The 19,247-nt window shown below is 39.1% G+C and overlaps 1 protein-coding gene across 2 annotated transcripts in view; it reads right to left on the bottom strand.

Annotated features, from left to right (window-relative positions):
* The window catches only part of LOC126347021 (replication stress response regulator SDE2), a 59,541-nt gene that overhangs the window by 39,541 nt on the left and 753 nt on the right, over nt 1-19,247 (bottom strand). For both annotated transcript variants that reach the window (XM_050002236.1, XM_050002237.1), the window contains exon 2: nt 13,636-13,750. In XM_050002236.1, the coding sequence (XP_049858193.1) occupies nt 13,636-13,750 (115 nt within the window). The remainder of the gene's footprint in view (nt 1-13,635; nt 13,751-19,247) is intronic.

A 19,247-nucleotide genomic window follows, 5' to 3' on the forward strand; every position in this document is an offset into this window, starting at 1 on the left:
ACAGCTTTATATGGTGTGCTTTCCTTTCAGTGAAAGGATCTATTACCTCAAAGTTCGTCAACATCTTGCTACATGAAAAGACGAAATGCCGTTGTCTATTACTAGAAAGCTGTTAATACAAATTCTACCCATGGCTGGTGTGGTTTCTTCATCTGATTACGCCTATTTTTCACTACAAATTCTACCCATGGCTGGTGTGGTTTCTTCATCTGATTACGCCTATTTTTCACTATCTGCTAGATAAAATGAAATAGACCTGCCTAATACTGAAGTAATTGTTACATACACCAAATAAATGAGACTGTTTTAGCACAAATGGTCATTTTTATAATTCCTGCCAGTGTCAAAACTTATTCTCTGATTAACTTCACTAACCCTGCCACAATCACCGGTTTAGTTATCCTGCATTCATTCTCCGATTAGGCATTATTACATGTTTGAACAATGCGTTTTCCGCTCTACTTCCAGAATAGAACTTTAGTGGCTGATAGCCGGGGACTGGCCCTTAGTAGTGTAGCAGTCTGGTCAAAAATTTTTTTGTCTAAATTTCATTTTCTTGGGTACACAGAGAAGACAATACGTAATCTTTGTTGCCTGTTATTCCTGTAAGTCATTTATTGCCACTCTGGTAGTCTGAATCTATGGAATTCACTAGTAATTAAACAAAGCTGATTATTTGCAAACCCAGTCAACCACATAAACAGCAATTGACATTCACCAGTTTGGCTTTAATCCACTCAGTTTTTATAGACCCGTCCCCTTTTGTCTGCAGGAAAGTTTATTTCTAGATGCGATGGGGATTCTCCTGGCAGAGACATCACGTACACTATGCTCGCATTCAAAGATCAAGTTACGATTCATTCAGAAATCAACTTAGAATTTGTTCAACAACCAACAGGGATGCTTTCAAAATCATAAGAGTAATCGATAGACCAACGTGCGCTGGATGCTAGGAGCCTTGTGAAAGAAGGTCTTTTTTTCTCAATAACATGAATTTGGCGTCCCTCCCCGAGAGCAGATACCCCGGTTTGCATCCACCCCCTAGTATCGGGCCAGCTGCACATGTGAGACTCAGGCAGCTTAAGCGCACCAGGAAAATTTTTCCGGACAGCATCAGGGTGTTTGCTGCTATTGCTTACACAACTAACTGTCACACTTCTGGAGCAGAAAGTGGGAGAAGGTACTACTCATACACATCTCAACTGCACATGCGCATAAGCTCGCTCGCAACCGCTCAAACGAATCTAATGTAAACAGTTGTTACGTAATGCTCATCAGAAGCAATTTGTTGTAATGAAACATTGCATAGTCTTCCTAAAGCCTTTGACACATTTTGCTGTTGGTAGACACTTGTATGAGCACTGTGTTTTGTTGCTGTATGTGACGCATTTCCTTTGCAACTTAAGTTTTATTTTCTTTTTTGGTTTCTTTTTTTCTTCTCTCTCTTGTTCATTTTTTATTCCTGTAGGATTATTCTACAGTAACAAGATACAGTAATATTCTTTATTAGATTATTGGTTCTTACCAGTCAAAGTTACAAAAATTTAACTGATAAACCATGGACCTTGCCGTTGGTGGGGAGGCTTGCGTGCCTCAGCGATACAGATGGCCGTACCGTAGGTGCAACCACAACGGAGGGGTATCTGTTGAGAGGCCAGACAAACGTGTGGTTCCTGAAGAGGGGCAGCAGCCTTTTCAGTAGTTGCAGGGGCAACAGTCTGGATGATTGACTGATCTGGCCTTGCAACATTAACCAAAACGGCCTTGCTGTGCTGGTACCGCGAACGGCTGAAAGCAAGGGGAAACTACAGCCGTAATTTTTCCCGAGGACATGCAGCTTTACTGTATGATTAAATGATGATGGCATCCTCTTGGGTAAAATATCCCGGAGGTAAAATAGTCCCCCATTCGGATCTCCGGGCGGGGACTACTCAGGAGGATGTCGTTATCAGGAGGAAGAAAACTGGCGTCCTACGGATCGGAGCGTGGAATGTCAGATCCCTTAATCGGGCAGGTAGGTTAGAAAATTTAAAAAGGGAAATGGATAGGTTAAAGTTAGATATAGTGGGAATTAGTGAAGTTCGGTGGCAGGAGGAACAAGACTTCTGGTCAGGTGACTACAGGGTTATAAACACAAAATCAAATAGGGGTAATGCAGGAGTAGGTTTAATAATGAATAGCAAAATAGGAGTGCGGGTAAGCTACTACAAACAGCATAGTGAACGCATTATTGTGGCCAAGATAGATACGTAGCCCACACCTACTACAGTAGTACAAGTTTATATGCCAACTAGCTCTGCAGATGATGAAGAAATTGAAGAAATGTATGATGAAATAAAAGAAATTATTCAGATAGTGAAGGGAGACGAAAATTTAATAGTAATGGGTGACTGGAATTCGAGTGTAGGAAAAGGGAGAGAAGGAAACATAGTGGGTGAATATGGATTGGGGCTAAGAAATGAAAGAGGAAGCCGCCTAGTAGAATTTTGCACAGAGCACAACTTAATCATAGCTAACACTTGGTTTAAGAATCATGAAAGAAGGTTGTATACGTGGAAGAACCCTGGAGATACTAAAAGGTATCAAATAGATTATATAATGGTAAGACAGAGATTTAGGAACCAGGTTTTAAGTTGTAAGACATTTCCAGGGGCAGATGTGGACTCGGACCACAATCTATTGGTTATGACCTGTAGATTAAAACTGAAGAAACTGCATAAATGTGGGAAATTAAGGAGATGGGACCTGGATAAACTGAAAGAACCAGAGGTTGTACAGAGTTTCAGGGAGAGCATAAGGGAACAATTGACAGGAATAGGGGAAAGAAATACAGTAGAAGAAGAATGGGTAGCTCTGAGGGATGAAGTAGTGAAGGCAGCAGAGGATAAAGTAGGTAAAAAGATGAGGGCTGCTAGAAGTCCTTGGGTAACAGAAGAAATATTGAATTTAATTGATGAAAGGAGAAAATATAAAAATGCAGTAAATGAAGCAGGAAAACAGGAATACAAACGTCTAAAAAATGAGATCAACAGGAAGTGCAAAGTGGCTAAACAGGGATGGCTAGAGGACAAATGTAAGGATGTAGAAGCTTATCTCACTAGGGGTAAGATAGATACAGGAAAATTAAAGAGACCTTTTGAGAGAAGAGAACCATGTGTATGAATATCAAGAGCTCAGATGGCAACCCAGTTCTAAGCAAAGAAGGGAAGGCAGAAAGGTGGAAGGAGTATATAGAAGGTTTATACAAGGGTGATATACTTGAGGACAATATTATGGAAATGGAAGAGGATGTAGATGAAGACGAAATGGGAGATACAATACTGCGTGAAGAGTTTTACAGAGCACTGAAAGACCTGAGTCGAAACAAGGCCCCCGGAGTAGACAACATTCCATTAGAACTACTGACGGCCTTGGGAGAGCCAGTCATGACAAAACTCTACGAGCTGGTGAGCAAGATGTATGAGACAGGCGAAATACCCTCAGACTTCAAGAAGAATATAATAATTCCAATCCCAAAGAAGGCAGGTGCTGACAGATGTGAAAATTACCGAACTATCAGTTTAATAAGTCACAGCTGCAAAATACTAACGTGAATTCTTTACAGACGAATGGAAAAACTGGTAGACGCGGACCTCGGGGAGGATCAGTTTGGATTCCGTCGAAATGTTGGAACACGTGAGGCAATACTGACCTTACGACTTATCTTAGAAGAAAGATTAAGAAAAGGCAAACCTACGTTTCTAGCATTTGTAGACTTAGAGAAAGCTTTTGACAATGTTGACTGGAATACTCTTTTTCAAATTCTAAAGGTGGCAGGGGTAAAATACAGGGAGCGAAAGGCTATTTATAATTTGTACAGAAACCAGATGGCAGTAATAAGAGTCGAGGGGCATGAAAGGGAAGCAGTGGTTGGGAAAGGAGTGAGACAGGGTTGTAGCCTCTCCCCGATGTTATTCAATCTGTATATTGAGCAAGCAGTAAAGGAAACTAAAGAAAAATTTGGAGTAGGTATTAAAATTCATGGAGACGAAGTAAAAACTTTGAGGTTCGCCGATGACATTGTAATTCTGTCAGAGACGGCAAAGGACTTGGAAGAGCAGTTGAATGGAATGGACAGTGTCTTGAAAGGAGGATATAAGATGAACATCAACAAAAGCAAAACGAGGATAATGGAATGTAGTCAAATTAAATCGGGTGATGCTGAGGGAATTAGATTAGGAAATGAGACACTTCAAGTAGTAAAGGAGTTTTGCTATTTAGGAAGTAAAATAACTGATGATGGTCGAAGTAGAGAGGATATAAAATGCAGACTGGCAATGGGAAGGAAAGCGTTTCTGAAGAAGAGAAATTTGTTAACATCGAATATAGATTTATGAATCAGGAAGTCATTTCTGAAAGTATTTGTTTGGAGTGTAGCCATGTATGGAAGTGAAACATGGACGATAACTAGTTTGGACAAGAAGAGAATAGAAGCTTTCGAAATGTGGTGCTACAGAAGAATACTGAAGATAAGGTGGATAGATCACGTAACTAATGAGGAGGTATTGAATAGGATTGGGGAGAAGAGAAGTTTGTGGCACAACTTGACTAGAAGAAAGGATCGGTTGGTAGGACATGTTTTAAGGCATCAAGTGATCACAAATTTAGCGTTGGAGGGCAGCGTGGAGGGTAAAAATCGTAGAGGGAGACCGAGAGATGAGTACACTAAGCAGATTCAGAAGGATGTAGGTTGCAGTAGGTACTGGGAGATGAAGCAGCTTGCACAGGATAGAGTAGCATGGAGAGCTGCATCAAACCAGTCTCAGGACTGAAGACAACAGCAACAACAACAACTAAAACAATGAAAAATTCACAGAATTCTAAAAATGTCCCAGGTTTTTCCCGGTTTTCTCCCGGATGAAAAAATTTACGGGTTTTTCCTGGATCTTATACATCCTGTACTAATGGTAACCTGGTGGCTGCATCTATGGAAGTAAAACTGAAAACAAATAGCAGAAAACACAACCATACATAGTGCAGAATGAGGTTCAACCACAAGGGACAATTCTGGAACTTGCCAGTATCAAATGGAAGAGAGCAACAGATTTGAAGCTAAGGAGGGGAAGAAATCCAGTGTGCACTCTGTGTGCATTCCAGGAGGAGTCATTCCTGATGTGGAAAGGGTCCTTCCGGATGCCATGAAGAGCACAGGGTGCAGCCAGCTGCAGGTGGTGGCACATGTCGGCACTAATGACGTGTGTCGCTTTGGATCTGAAGAAATTCTCTCTGGATTCCAGCGGCTATCTGATTTGGTGAAGGCTGCCGGTCTTGCTTACGAGATGAAGGCAGAGCTCATCATCTTCAGCATCGTCGACAGAACCGACTGCGGACCTTTGGTGCAGAGCCGGATGGAGGGTCTGAATCAGAGGCTCAGATGGTTTTGCGACCGTGTTGGCTGCAGATTCCTTGACTTGCGCCATAAGCTGGTGGGATTTCGGGTTCCGCTGAATAGGTCAGGAGTTCACTACACTCTGCTGGCGGCTACATGGGTAGCGGAGGCTGTGTGGCGTGGACTGGGCGGTTTTTTAGGTTAGAAGGCCTCGGGAAAGTGCGGGATGGGCTGCAATGTCAAAGGGTGCTTGGCAATTACAGGACGTGCTTGGATCAAGGAACAGTCAGAATTATAGTTGTAAATTGTTGTAGTTGCGCTGGGAAAGTCCCTGAGCTTCAAGCGCTAATAGAAAGCACAGAAGCTGATATCGTTATAGGTACAGAAAGCTGGCTAAAGCCTGAAATAAGTTCTGCAGAAATTTTTACGAAGTCTCAGACGGTGTTCAGGAAAGATAGATTAGGCAGAATTGGTGGTGGAGTGTTTGTGTCTGTCAGTAGTGGTTTATCTTGTAGTGAAGTCGAAGTAGATACTCCGTGCGAATTGGTGTGGGTGGAGGTTATACTTAACAGCCGAATTAAGTTAATAATTGGCTCCTTCTACCGACCCCCAGACTCCGATGATACAGTTGCGGAACAGTTCAGAGAAAGTTTGAGTCTCGTAACAAATAAATACCCCACTCATACGGTTATAGTTGGTGGGGACTTCAACCTACCATCGGTATGTTGGCAAAAATACTTGTTCAAAACCGGTGGTAGGCAGAAAACGTCTTCCGAGATTGTCCTAAATGCTTTCTCCGAAAATTATTTCGAGCAGTTAGTCCACGAACCCACGTGAATTGTAAATGGTTGCGAAAACACACTTGACCTCTTAGCCACAAGCAATCCAGAGCTGATAGAGAGCATCATGACTGATACAGGGATTAGTGATCACAAGGTCATTGTAGCTAGGCTCAATACCATTTCTTCCAAATCCATCAGAAACAAACGAAAAATAATTTTATTTAAAAAAGCGGATAAAGTGCCACTAGAAGCCTTCCTAAAAGACAATTTCCATTCCTTCCGAACTGACTATGCGAATGTAGACGAGATGTGGCTCAAATTCAAAGATATAGTAGCAACAGCAATTGAGATATTCATACCTCATAAATTGGTAAGAGATGGAATGGATCCCCCGTGGTACACAAAAAAGGTCCGAACGCTGTTGAAGAGACAACGGAAAAAGCATGCGATGTTCAGAAGAACGCGAAATCCCGAAGATGGGCTAAAATTTACAGACGCGCGAAATTTGGCACGTACTTCGATGCGAGATGCCTTTAATAGGTTCCACAACAAAACATTGTCTCGAAATTTGGTAGAAAATCCGAAGAAATTCTGGTCCTATGTAAAGTACACAAGCGGCAAGACGCAGTCAATACCTTCGCTGCGCAGTGCCGATGGTACTGTTATCGACGACTGTGCCGCTAAAGCGGAGTTATTGAACGCAGTTTTCCGAAATTCCTTCACCAGGGAAGACGAATGGAATATTCCAGAATTTGAAACACGAACATCTGCTAGCATGAGTTTCTTAGAAGTAGATACCTTAGGGGTTGCGAAGCAACTCAAATCGCTTGATACGGGTAAGTCTTCAGGTCCAGATTGTATACCGATTAGGTTCCTTTCAGATTACGCTGATACTATAGCTCCCTACTTAGCACTCATATACAACCGCTCGCTCACCGATAGATCTGTACCTACAGATTGGAAAATTGCGCAGGTCGCACCAGTATTCAAGAAGGGTAGTAGGAGTAATCCATTTAACTACAGACCTATATCATTGACGTCTGTTTGCAGTAGGGTTTTGGAGCATATACTGTATTCAAACATTATGGATCACCTCGAAGGGAACGATCTATTGACACGTAATCAGCATGGCTTCAGAAAACATCGCTCTTGTGCAACGCAGCTAGCTCTTTATTCGCACGAAGTAATGGCCGCTATCAACAGGGGATCTCAAGTTGATTCCGTATTTCTAGATTTCCGGAAAGCTTTTGACACCGTTCCTCATAAGCGACTTCTAATCAAGCTGCGGAGCTATGGGGTATCGTCTCAGTTGTGCGACTGGATTCGTGATTTCCTATCAGGAAGGTCGCAGTTCGTAGTAATAGACGGCAAATCATCAAGTAAAACTGAAGTGATATCAGGTGTTCCCCAGGGAAGTGTCCTGGGACCTCTACTGTTCCTGATCTATATAAATGACCTGGGTGACAATCTGAGCAGTTCTCTTAGTCTGTTCGCAGATGATGCTGTAATTTACCGTCTAGTAAGGTCATCCGAAGACCAGTATCAGTTGCAAAGCGATTTAGAAAAGATTGCTGTATGGTGTGTCAGGTGGCAGTTGACGCTAAATAACGAAAAGTGTGAGATGATCCACATGAGTTCCAAAAGAAATCCGTTGGAATTCGATTACTTGATAAATAGTACAATTCTCAAGGCTGTCAATTCAACTAAGTACCTGGGTGTTAAAATTACGAACAACTTCAGTTGGAAGGACCACATAGATAATATTGTCAGCAAGGCGAGCCAAAGGTTGTGTTTCATTGGCAGGACACTTAGAAGATGCAACAAGTCCACTAAAGAGACAGCTTACACTACACTCGTTCGTCCTCTGTTAGAATATTGCTGCACGGTGTGGGATCCTTACCAGGTGGGATTGACGGAGGACATCGAAAGGGTGCAAAAAAGGGCAGCTCGTTTTCTATTATCACGTTATAGGGGAGAGAGTGTGGCAGATATGATACACGAGTTGGGATGGAAGTCATTAAAGCATAGACGGTTTTCGTCGCGGCGAGACCTTTTTACGAAATTTCAGTCACCAACTTTCTCTTCCGAATGCGAAAATATTTTGTTGAGCCCGACCTACATAGGTAAAAATCAGCTCGAACAGAAAGGTTTAGGTGTTCGTTTTTCCCGCTCGCTGTTCGGGAGTGGAATAGTAGAGAGATAGTATGATTGTGGTTCGATGAACCCTCTGCCAAGCACTTAAATGTGAATTGCAGAGTAGTCATGTAGATGTAGATCTGATAAAACAACAGAGGAAATGAATGGAAGTTAAACGAAAGACAGGCAGATTTGAAAAAATTGATTCAAGCAGCAGCCAAAAACACACTGCCAAATGTAGAATGAATGAAGAGGAAGTGTTTCAACAATACATGCAAAACAGCGACAACATTCACGAAGTATATGGCACTGCATGCGTATGAAGGGATATCAACTGTGGGCAACAGTTCTAAAATGCTGATGGAACAATTATCACTGGATAAAATGATATATTACAGGCTTGGAAAGAATATTTTGACAACTTACTGAACAGCCCTGAACCAGAAAACAAACTGGAGACAACTTGCTCTACAACAGCTGAACCTCTTGTAAATGACCCTATATATGAAGCTGCAGCCAGTGTTTGAAACACTGAAAACCCACAAGGCAGCTGGAACTGATGGAATTCCAGCGGAATTGCTGAAATATGACAGGCATAAACTTCCTGAGATATTGTTTCATCTTGTTCTTAAAATTCAATGAGGTGCAAAAAATACCCGTGATCAATGGAAGGAATAAATAATTGTTCCTACACAAAAGAAATCAGATGACTGAAACTGCCGGAATTACAGAAAAATTTCCCTACTTGTCACAGCATATGAAGTACTGTCACATATAATGTTGCAAAGACTCATACCCTAAACTGAGGGCATAACAGGGGACTACCAGAACAGTTTTTGGATAAACGTATCAACAACATTCTGCTTCAGGACCATAAATAAAATGTATGGGAATGAAACATGAACATGCATTGCCTGTTCAGACCTTGAGAGGGCTTACGATTTTGTTCACAGAGAACCAATACGGGAAATCATGTCAGAATATGGAATTCCTGAGAAACTCATTGGCTTGGTCAAAATTTGTATGGAGAAGGCAGTAAGCATGGTAACATACTGCAGGACATTATCAGACTGTCTTAAGAACAAAACTGGACTGAAAGACGGTGGTGATCGGTCACAACCTTTTCCATGAAAAAGAACCATGAGAAACCAAGCAAGCGACAAATGGAAATGTCACATACAAACAACCAAATATACTGGCCTATGCAAATGGTTTTAATAGGAAATAATAGTGATGAAACACACTGTTCAAGAAACTAAATGAAACCACCATGAAAACAGGTTTAAAAATTAATGAATAAAAAACAGAATACATGGTAAGACAAAGGGAAAAACATAGATCCAGAAAACTGATACATCATTATCAGGCCAGTGCTCTGCACGAAGCCGAAGCACGGAATGTGACCAAACAAGAAGAGCATCAAACCTATGTCTTCAAAAATAAAGCTTACAGACAAGTCAATGGGCCAATATTCAACCAAGCAACACAAAGAGGGGTTTAAAGATCCAATGAAAAACCAGTTACGCTAACCAACCACAACCATCGGTAGTGAACATAGCCAAAGTGAGATGTTTGCATTGGTTGGGCCATATTTTCATAATGGACCCTGGCAGAATAATCTGTACGACAAGAAGACTGAAGTGTTAAGACCCCCTGGATGACCAAGAAGCAGATGGCAAGATGAGGTGGCCTCCAACTGCAGAGTGTCGAGAATCACAGAATAGAAGGAAGCAGCACAAGACAGTAAGAACTGGGGGCAGACAGTGAGAGCGGAGAACAGCAGTATGTCCCAAAGAAGCCAACAGAGTGAGTGAAAATGAGACTTGGATCACACTGAGTTATGTCTCACATACCAACACACATCAAAATTAATCACAATAAATAACAGAAAATATTGTGCGAAAACTGTCATGGATTGATACAGCTGTAGATACACATCAGAAATTTAGTTTTGTCACTGTCCACAAGAGTTAAGCCAATAACAGCAACAAGTTTTTGAATTACGTGTAATAAATACCATTGTCGTGCCTAACATTTGTAATTTACATTACTCTTAGTATTTATGAATACGAAAAGTCTCCCCTAGAAAAGCTGCTAGAAGCAACATTCATCATCAAATAATGAGAGCTTAATCCTAGGATTCTATTACACCCAATAAGTACCTGCAGTAGACGTGTGTTCTGCTTCTCATTAGGCACTTACAATTAACATTTATGCAAGCGACGCAAGTGACTTGATTTAGATGTTCAATTTGGTTTTACCAAGGAGGTTGTATTTATTCTTTTTTTTTTTAATTCCATCGCTCTAATATCAGTAATTTGGTTTTCAATGGGCAGCTCTGTGCAATGATCTTGATTTTTAAGTGTTCATCCATTCTAAGATTACATTACAGACACCATAAAACAAACTATCACTCAAATTTGAACTCTCAAGAGGTTAATGAAAGCTGTAAGACCAAAACTACATCTTCCTCAGGTCTGTAGGTACAGTAAACACTCCATTCATCTAACAAAATCTCTTTTCCCCTCAGGATTCCCTACATTCTCCAGAACTTATGATTATTTGTAGCACTCTATAATTTCAATTAAGCTACCTTTTAATCAGTTTTAAAGCTACCTGGAAGCTGGTTCATGTTCCTCAATCGTGATCATCTGAATGCCATCAGCTGATAACAAGATTAGTAACTTAACACTTATTCTCAAACCACACTCTAAAATACTGGAATGCCTATAAGCCTCAATGGCAGAAAGATGTACCAATTCAATGAAACCTATAATCCCCATTGAATAAAATCAGTAACAGAATTGCTTCTGAAAGGAGAGTTCTGTTTTTTTCCAGCAATTGTGTGTGTGTGTGTGTGTGTTGTGATATCACAGAAGAGCTTCATTCCACATCTAGGTTCTGAAACACAAAGGATAAATGTTGATCACAAAGAATTGAAGAGTTATGGCATCTAATAAGATCTTACGAAGTTAAGGTTGTTTGTTAACAAATAAATTATTATTCTTGTCTACAGTTTCTTTATATTGGACTACTCAACAACAATCTTCAAATCTGAGAGGACAGGAACAGATGAGATACTACATTTTCCTGTCACAAAGTCCATTATTTTGTGTATTAGCATGCACAAAGAGAAACAAAAATGGGCAAAGTCTTGAGAGAAAACAGAGACAGTAAGACCCAAGTATGATCTGTCAAAACACAAGTGATAAACAAATACAAATGAGAAGAAGAAAAACAATAAAAACGAACAAACACACACACACACACACACACACACACACACACACACACACACACAAAAGGGTTGATTTTACATTGGTGCTGTTGATCGATGATGGTTGATTTATGACTGATCAGGTGACTTTACATTTACCAGATACTGACCAAATGCCAATACAATATGAGGATGAGGTGTGGTTAAATGAGCAAGAGAAGACTGGAACAAAATGGAAAAATAAATTATCAGAATATGGCCCTAAGACCAATGATGACAACCAGGATAGTACTTAGGTGGTAAGGAGAATGGAAACTTTTTGAGATAACCTGACTGGGTCAAGTGAGGTAAGTTTAGGATATCATTATGTTATACTACAGTGAATTTGACTTTGATGATGGTTTATGCATAAGCTATTTAGCTGGTTTGTTTTTCCTTATCACCTACCCTCTTTTCCAGAATCTATACTCACATTTTATAGGCGATAACCGTTGCATAGCTCATCGCTCAATTCACATTTATTGGTTTATAATATACTGACAGTTCTCACTTTAATACCGATCAGCCACATGAGACAGTGTTTACAAGATTTGATTTTGTCATCACTTCTCAACACAAAATATTCAACACTTTCAGTTTTCTGTTCTTTCAATATACAGAACACTGATAAGAAATGCCAAATACTGCTCCTGGAGGTAGTACTGGTCAAAACTAGAAAAAAAGTTCTGGTACTGATATGTCCAAAAACCAATGCCTGGCACAATATGGGCCACTGAAGGTATGTATTTCACAGTCTGCATTTTATTTACAAGTGAGGCAGGATTCACAAGGGGTGGCATAGTTAAATACCACAGTATGCACGTGTGGGCGGAGGAAAATCCTTGAGCAAACGTGGAAGAGTGACGTCAGGACCAATTGAGTATCAGTTTAAGGGCAGGAACTGTTGGTGACAGGCTCATAGGACTATACACTTTACCAAAAAGGTTAAAAAGTGCTGTTTATCACTGATTTCTGCACCTTGGATTACTAGCACTATTGGAGAACACTACCCATGCAGAAAGACAACTGTAGTTTATGGATGATGAGACATCACCCATTTTCTACAGATTGTGTGATGTACCTCACCACAATGTCTCACGGGCAATGAACTGCTAGAAGAGTTGCCTGTTCCCCAGACCCGAATCCTTTGGAGTTTGACCTCGGGGACATTTAAAGACATTGGTATATGCCCAACCCACTGACTACATGCAGATGTTACAGAATCTTGTGGCCAATTCATGTGAAATTAGCAGAATGGGGCCAGGTCTATTTGAAAAAGTGTGATTCACTGCGAAGAAGGATTGAAAGAATTATCGGGACACATAGTAACTATGTGCAGCACTGCAGATGGTGTTTAATTCTATGTTATATATAATGCTATGCAATATACAGATGGGAAGGAAAGACGAGATTAGTCCACATCACAACAGATACTGGTTTGCAGACATATTGTAGAAACTTGCCTTCTACTTTTGACCAATACAACCTCCTGCACAAAAGAACAACATTTTTTTAACACTCACATTTCAAGTTGTACAATTCTCCAATTTCTCATTTAATGCTGATACTGAAGTTATTTTCATAGAGATAATTCTTTAATAAAATACCTGCAAATAATCCTAATATAAACTTATTTGTATTGCCAAATTGCCTTACTGGAACTGTCAAAGCTCTGTTTGCCTTTATCTTGCAGCAAGAAAAATTTAAGAAATTAATCTTTTTTTGAAGTTCCTAGGAAAGAAATATCAACTCATGTAATCAAATTTTAATGACTCTATAAAGAACTCAAGTTCTGTAGTAAGTATTCTGTAGTATTTCACCTGCAGCCGTTTATACACCATATTTTTTGTGATAAGCCTTATTTTTAAACTAGTGTAATTTCAATAGCAGGAAAGTTTGCAAGTGAACCTTTTCACAAAGTAACAATATTATGAAAAGGATAGCTGCTATTCATTATATAGCAGAGATGCTGATTGCAGTAGGCACAACAGAAAGACTGTCACAAAATGTTACACTCCATTCTGGATTTTCCATTTTCATTACATAATACACACCTCAATGACCAGAATAATGCCCTTAAAGAATGTACTTACCTCCTTTGCCTCCAACAAGTCTAGGAATAATGTGCACATTCCCATCTTCAATGCTGTCAGTGTTACACAATATACGGCCATTGTACAGTAGGTAAAACTCAGCAGTATCCAATCCCTGAAAAATGTATGACATATTTTCATTTAAAACTTTTTCCTTCTGTTTTACTTCATTTATTTAGTTACAGAATGTTGCATGTCTATAACTCATGAATAACAATTTATTATTTTCCTGAGCAATAAATGTGAAATTGTTGAAATCAAATTCATTCTTTCTATCAGGATGCGAAAAATACTGAAAATATGTAAGCAATATAATACATTCTAGCTTGTGAAATAAGAGGAATAATGATAAAGTTAGCAAACATATCTTTGTTCATCAATCAAACAACTGCTTTCAACTTCTTCATTGGTTTGTACTTTTCTTACCAGTTACATTTTTTCAACAGGTCAGGGACAAAACCCAATGAAGTTGCTTAAATCACACAAGTGAAATATGATTGGCTGATGGATAGAATTCAGTTCTAAAAAATGAATGAAGTTATTTTTTCTACCATATTCACTGAACTGAGGGCAGAAAATTGTTACTCTGCTTGTCATAAGCAGGTCTGCCTCTCCTTGTCCACAACTTCCCAAAAGATTTGTTCATGTGTACAAATACAACTAAACTACTGTATAACATGTTCTAAGGAGAACCATTTGTTGTTCTGCATCACACAGGTAAATACTCTGTGAGCAACAGAGTTTATTCTCAAGAGGGGAAGTCAGAAATTAGGTCGTAGCCCTTGCACTGCTTGGAGATTTTTTTTTTTCCATCCTACAAATTTCAGTCACTGTTTTTTAACATTTGCACAAGGAAGGGTGGGAGTAGAGGAATTAACTCCATACTGAGGTCACTAGGGATGCACTTCAATCAATGTAAAGAGCACAACTGACCATTACCTAACAAACTGTTACTGCAACTGCACGATGAGTTAATCCCTGTGATGTAGAAGAAAGTTACAAATGTGTATTTTGTTAAAGTGATACACAATAGAATGACTTGATTTTATGAAATAATACATTTTTCTGGTCTTCATTTGCAAGACTTTTAGCTGCAGCTTTCAATGCTAACGTATTCAGTGCAACCCTCCTCATCTCTGCACAACTACTGCAACCTATAACCATTTTCACCTGCTTATTGTATTCAAACCTCAGTATCCGTCTACAATTTTTAATCCCCCTCCACCCCACCCCAAACCCACAACACATCCTTCCATTACCAAATTAACCATATCTTGATACATTATCTTCTTTTAGTCAAGCTGTAGCACAAAGCTCTTCTCCCCAATTTCATTCAGTACTACCCCATTAGTTACTTTATATACCCATCTATTCTTTTGCACGACTCTGTAACACAACATTTCAAAAACTTCTATTCTCCTCTGGTCTATACTGTGTTTTACTTTCATATAAGACTGCACTCCTAACAAATATCTTCATTAAAGAAATTATAACATTTAAATTTATATTGCTCTTTCTCACAGAATCTTTGTTTGATGTTGCCAGTGAGCATTTTATATCTTCTCTAATTTGTCTGTTATCAGTTATTTAGCTGTCCACAAAACAAAGCTCATCTATTACTGTTAGTATGACATTCCCTGAGAACCACCTGTTTTAATTTGACTACATTCCGTTACTCTTGTTGTACTGTCGTTGATGTTTTTAATCTCTTTTTCAAAATGCTTTCCATTCCGCTCAACTATTCTTCCGAGTTCTTTGCAGTGTCTGCCAGAATTACAATGCCAATGGAAAACCCTAACGTTCTCATTGCTTCTCCCTGAACTTGATTTACTTTTCTGTGTTTCTCCTTGGTTTCCTTTAACACTTGCTCAGTGAACAGATTGAAAACATCAGGTTTAGGCTACAATTCTGTCTCAATCCTTTCCCCGATACTGTTTGCTTCTCAGTCTTTAAAATCTTGCACATGCGGTCTGGTTTCTGTACAAGTTTTAAATAACCTTTTGTTTTCTCTATTTTATCCCTGATAATTTCATAATTTCAAAGAATGTATTACAGTCAACATTGTCAAAAGCTATTTCTACATCCAAAAATATTAAAAATGAAGGCTTATCTACCCTCAAGCTATCTTCAAAGAAAACTCAGAACTGCCTCACATGTTCCAACATTTTGACATAGGATAAACTGAATCTTCCCCAGGTCAGTGTCTACTAACTGCTCAATTCTGTACATAATTCACTGTATTCTGTGATCATGACAAACTGATGACCTGGAAATACACATGCAACACCTGTTTTCTTTTATACTGGAATTATTACATTTTCCCTTAAGCCCAAGGTACTTCCATGACACACATTATTGCACCATGGATTAATGTAGGGTTTAGTTAAGGTTGATATCAATCAAAACGACTGGTTCAGATACCACAGTGCTTTACGCACCATAGTCGTATTTTAAATGAATGACCACTGAACTGACTAACTCAGACTGTTACAGGGCAAACTTTAGTTTAACATGAACTCCATTATGCATTTTTCACATTAATGTATCACTGCAGAGGAAGGAGTAAGTCACAAAAACAAATTCCACGCAACCTGTAAGTACAGTTCAAAACATTACTACTTAATAGGAAATAACAACCACCAGAACTGTTTATAACCTGTAGGCACAGTGACAAAAATGTAAATAAAATAGCTAACATATGTACATATTCCAGGCCACTGATGATGCCTTGCAGAAAATAAAGGCAAAAAGCGTACGGCACTAAAATTGTGTTTTATTCAGTTGCTGTCAGACAGTGCATAAGTAAAAATTATCAGTATACTGTAAGGTAACAGCAATTACAGTCCTATTATTTGCAATGTTACAATTGCAGGTCCAACACTGATAATTATTCATTACAAATTATCTGAAATGAGCATGAGCATGGGCATGTGGATTTGCAGCACACCATACACTGCTATTGCAGCAACTAAAAACTTCATCTTGATTAAGATACCTCATCCATAAACAATACAAACTGTGCAAAGATATGCTCTGCAATACTTGTTAAAATAACTCACTGAAAGAAAATGGGTTCAAAATTATGTGGATTATTGATAGTCCACAATATGACAAGAGTGTAATTGCTGTTTTCCCAGCACCTCACACTGTATTCTTTGAAGCGCAAATTTCGCCAGCATATTTACAGGGATAATTCATTACTTCTGATCCATGATCCATCATCATCAACCTAATTCTGCTGTGCAAAAAATTCTATCACAACAACCTTGGCCATATCCCTGTGCCTTTAAAGATTCAGATTTTATTGTACAAAGGGTACTTAAACAAAACAACACAAGTATTTGTGAAATCCCCATAATATTTCACTTGTGCAACTGACCATCTTCAAGAGTTATGAACATATTTTTAAGCTACGAGTACAGCCTACCAATTATGCCAGTCTAAATAGGAAATGTGAAGGCAACAAATTCTGTGGTAAACATTGAAGAAGCCTTTGCTGGTAGGGGGTAAATATTGGTACACCACCCACCCGATGACGATCAAAGGACTGAGGCACACATGCAAAGGTTGTCACTAGGCCCTAAAACAATATGAGTGGCAGGGATAACAATACACTTCCTGGGACACATTTGAAGTTACTCCTACATCTGTTAATGACTCTACATGATAGATAACATGCTGTCTCTTCCTTACCAACATATCCTCAATCCAGTCACAAATTTCACTTTATACTCGATACAATCAGATTCCTGATAATACATGTATGGGTGGTACTGCGTCAGATGCTTTTTGTAAGCCAAGAACGAGTGCACTTAGAGCTTCAGTAAGATAAACTGGTCTCACAACAGAAACACATTCTGATTTTCAGTGTTGGGTGGTTCCATCCCATTGTTCCAAACAAGGTAGCAACATCAGTTTGCTGTCAACTTCTGTGCTGCTTGCTTCGTCCATTATTAATATAACATTCTCTCATCACTTCTGCATGACTAATGAGCATCTTGCCTCATTGTGCAAACAGAGGCATGTGCATACTGGCTGCTCTGCAATCTTCTACATTATTGCCTTGATCAATGGCTCTCGACAACACTTTTTTATAGGTCTTCCATCAGGCCCTGGAACTATGTTCAATTTTAATTATTTCAGCTGTTTCTTGATGCCAGTCACACTATATTTATTTCACTCATCTTTGCAGTGGTGCAAGAATTAAACTGGGGGAACACTCCTCAATTTTTCTGTTCAAAGGAACATCTAAAAATAGACAGCATTTCAGCTTTTGCTTTGTTATCCTTATTTTCTGTCCCTGCCTTGTCTATAAGTATCTGGGTGCTAACATTATTGCCAATAACAGGTTTTATGAGAGATTTTTTTGACAATATTCTGTTATGGTGAACTGCTCTCACAACAGCCAAATATATTTCATTTATCACCTCTCGATCTTAAAGTTTTGTTTTACACTTATCGTGCAGTAATCTGTTTCTTTTGCAGTTTCTTTACAGTGACTGTAAATCTTGGAGGGTCCCTCCCATCCCCAACTGTTCTAGTAGGTACATAACTATCCAGCGGATTGTTCTTGTTAACTTGAGCCATAGTCCTCCTACACTCTCCTGTCCAGAACTAAATGTTTCATGTTTCTCTTTGAGATAACACACTGCTGATTCTTTATCTGGACTGCTGAGCGCATAAATCTTTCTACTTGATTTAGATGCCATTTGTACTTTTGTAATCACTGTTGCTACAACTGCCTCATGGACACTGGTACTAGATTCGATGTGGACATCCACAAAGAGATAAAGTCTATTTCTTGCCATTACATCCCACAACTACAAAAAAATCGTATAAAGGTTCTAAGAACTATTCAGCATCTTAACAATTATACAAACCAAAGAATGTTCAATCAATTTGATTTCTGCCATGACACAGCATTCATGAAATAGGAAAGCATTAAGATTTCAAAAGGATGTAACAGTGACATTTTCTATTCAGTATGGTAAAGTACACTTTAATTTCCCTTGACACAGACTGTGTCTGATTGCAAGAATCTACAATTTTATGTTAATTCTGGAATGAGGTCAGGAAGAACATCAAAAAACCCTACAATTTATTTAATAAGTCTAACCTTATATCATTTGCAGCGAGCTCCCAAGGAAACTAACAGTTTACAGAACAGGTATTCAACAAAATGATAACAACCAACAACCATGATAAGAATGTGATAGCACCAATTCCATGCGACAAGTGTCAAGAAAGTCTCCAACTTGTCTATGGCAGTCATCATCAAAGCAGAATTGAACCTAACATCCCTTTCGCATAATGGGTACTGAAATCAGAAAATAAATTTTCCTATAATGCCAATCAAATTATAATTCTGTTTTCTCCTAATATCGTCACTATCATGCGACCAAAAAGGTGAGAAACTTATCAAATAAATATTACAATGACTACCATGGCATGGAATGTATCAATTTTAGTAATAAGTGTGGGCAACTACACAGGGTGTTCAGATGTTCGACAAGCCCCGTCTGGTATTGACAGTCTGTACTGTGGCTACTCCATCTACTACTTATAAATCCAAATAAATATGCAAATGAGCAAACAAACTCACTCACTTCTAA

This window comes from Schistocerca gregaria, chromosome 1, assembly GCF_023897955.1.
Source record: "Schistocerca gregaria isolate iqSchGreg1 chromosome 1, iqSchGreg1.2, whole genome shotgun sequence".
In the NCBI taxonomy this organism is placed as follows: Eukaryota; Metazoa; Arthropoda; class Insecta; order Orthoptera; family Acrididae; genus Schistocerca; species Schistocerca gregaria.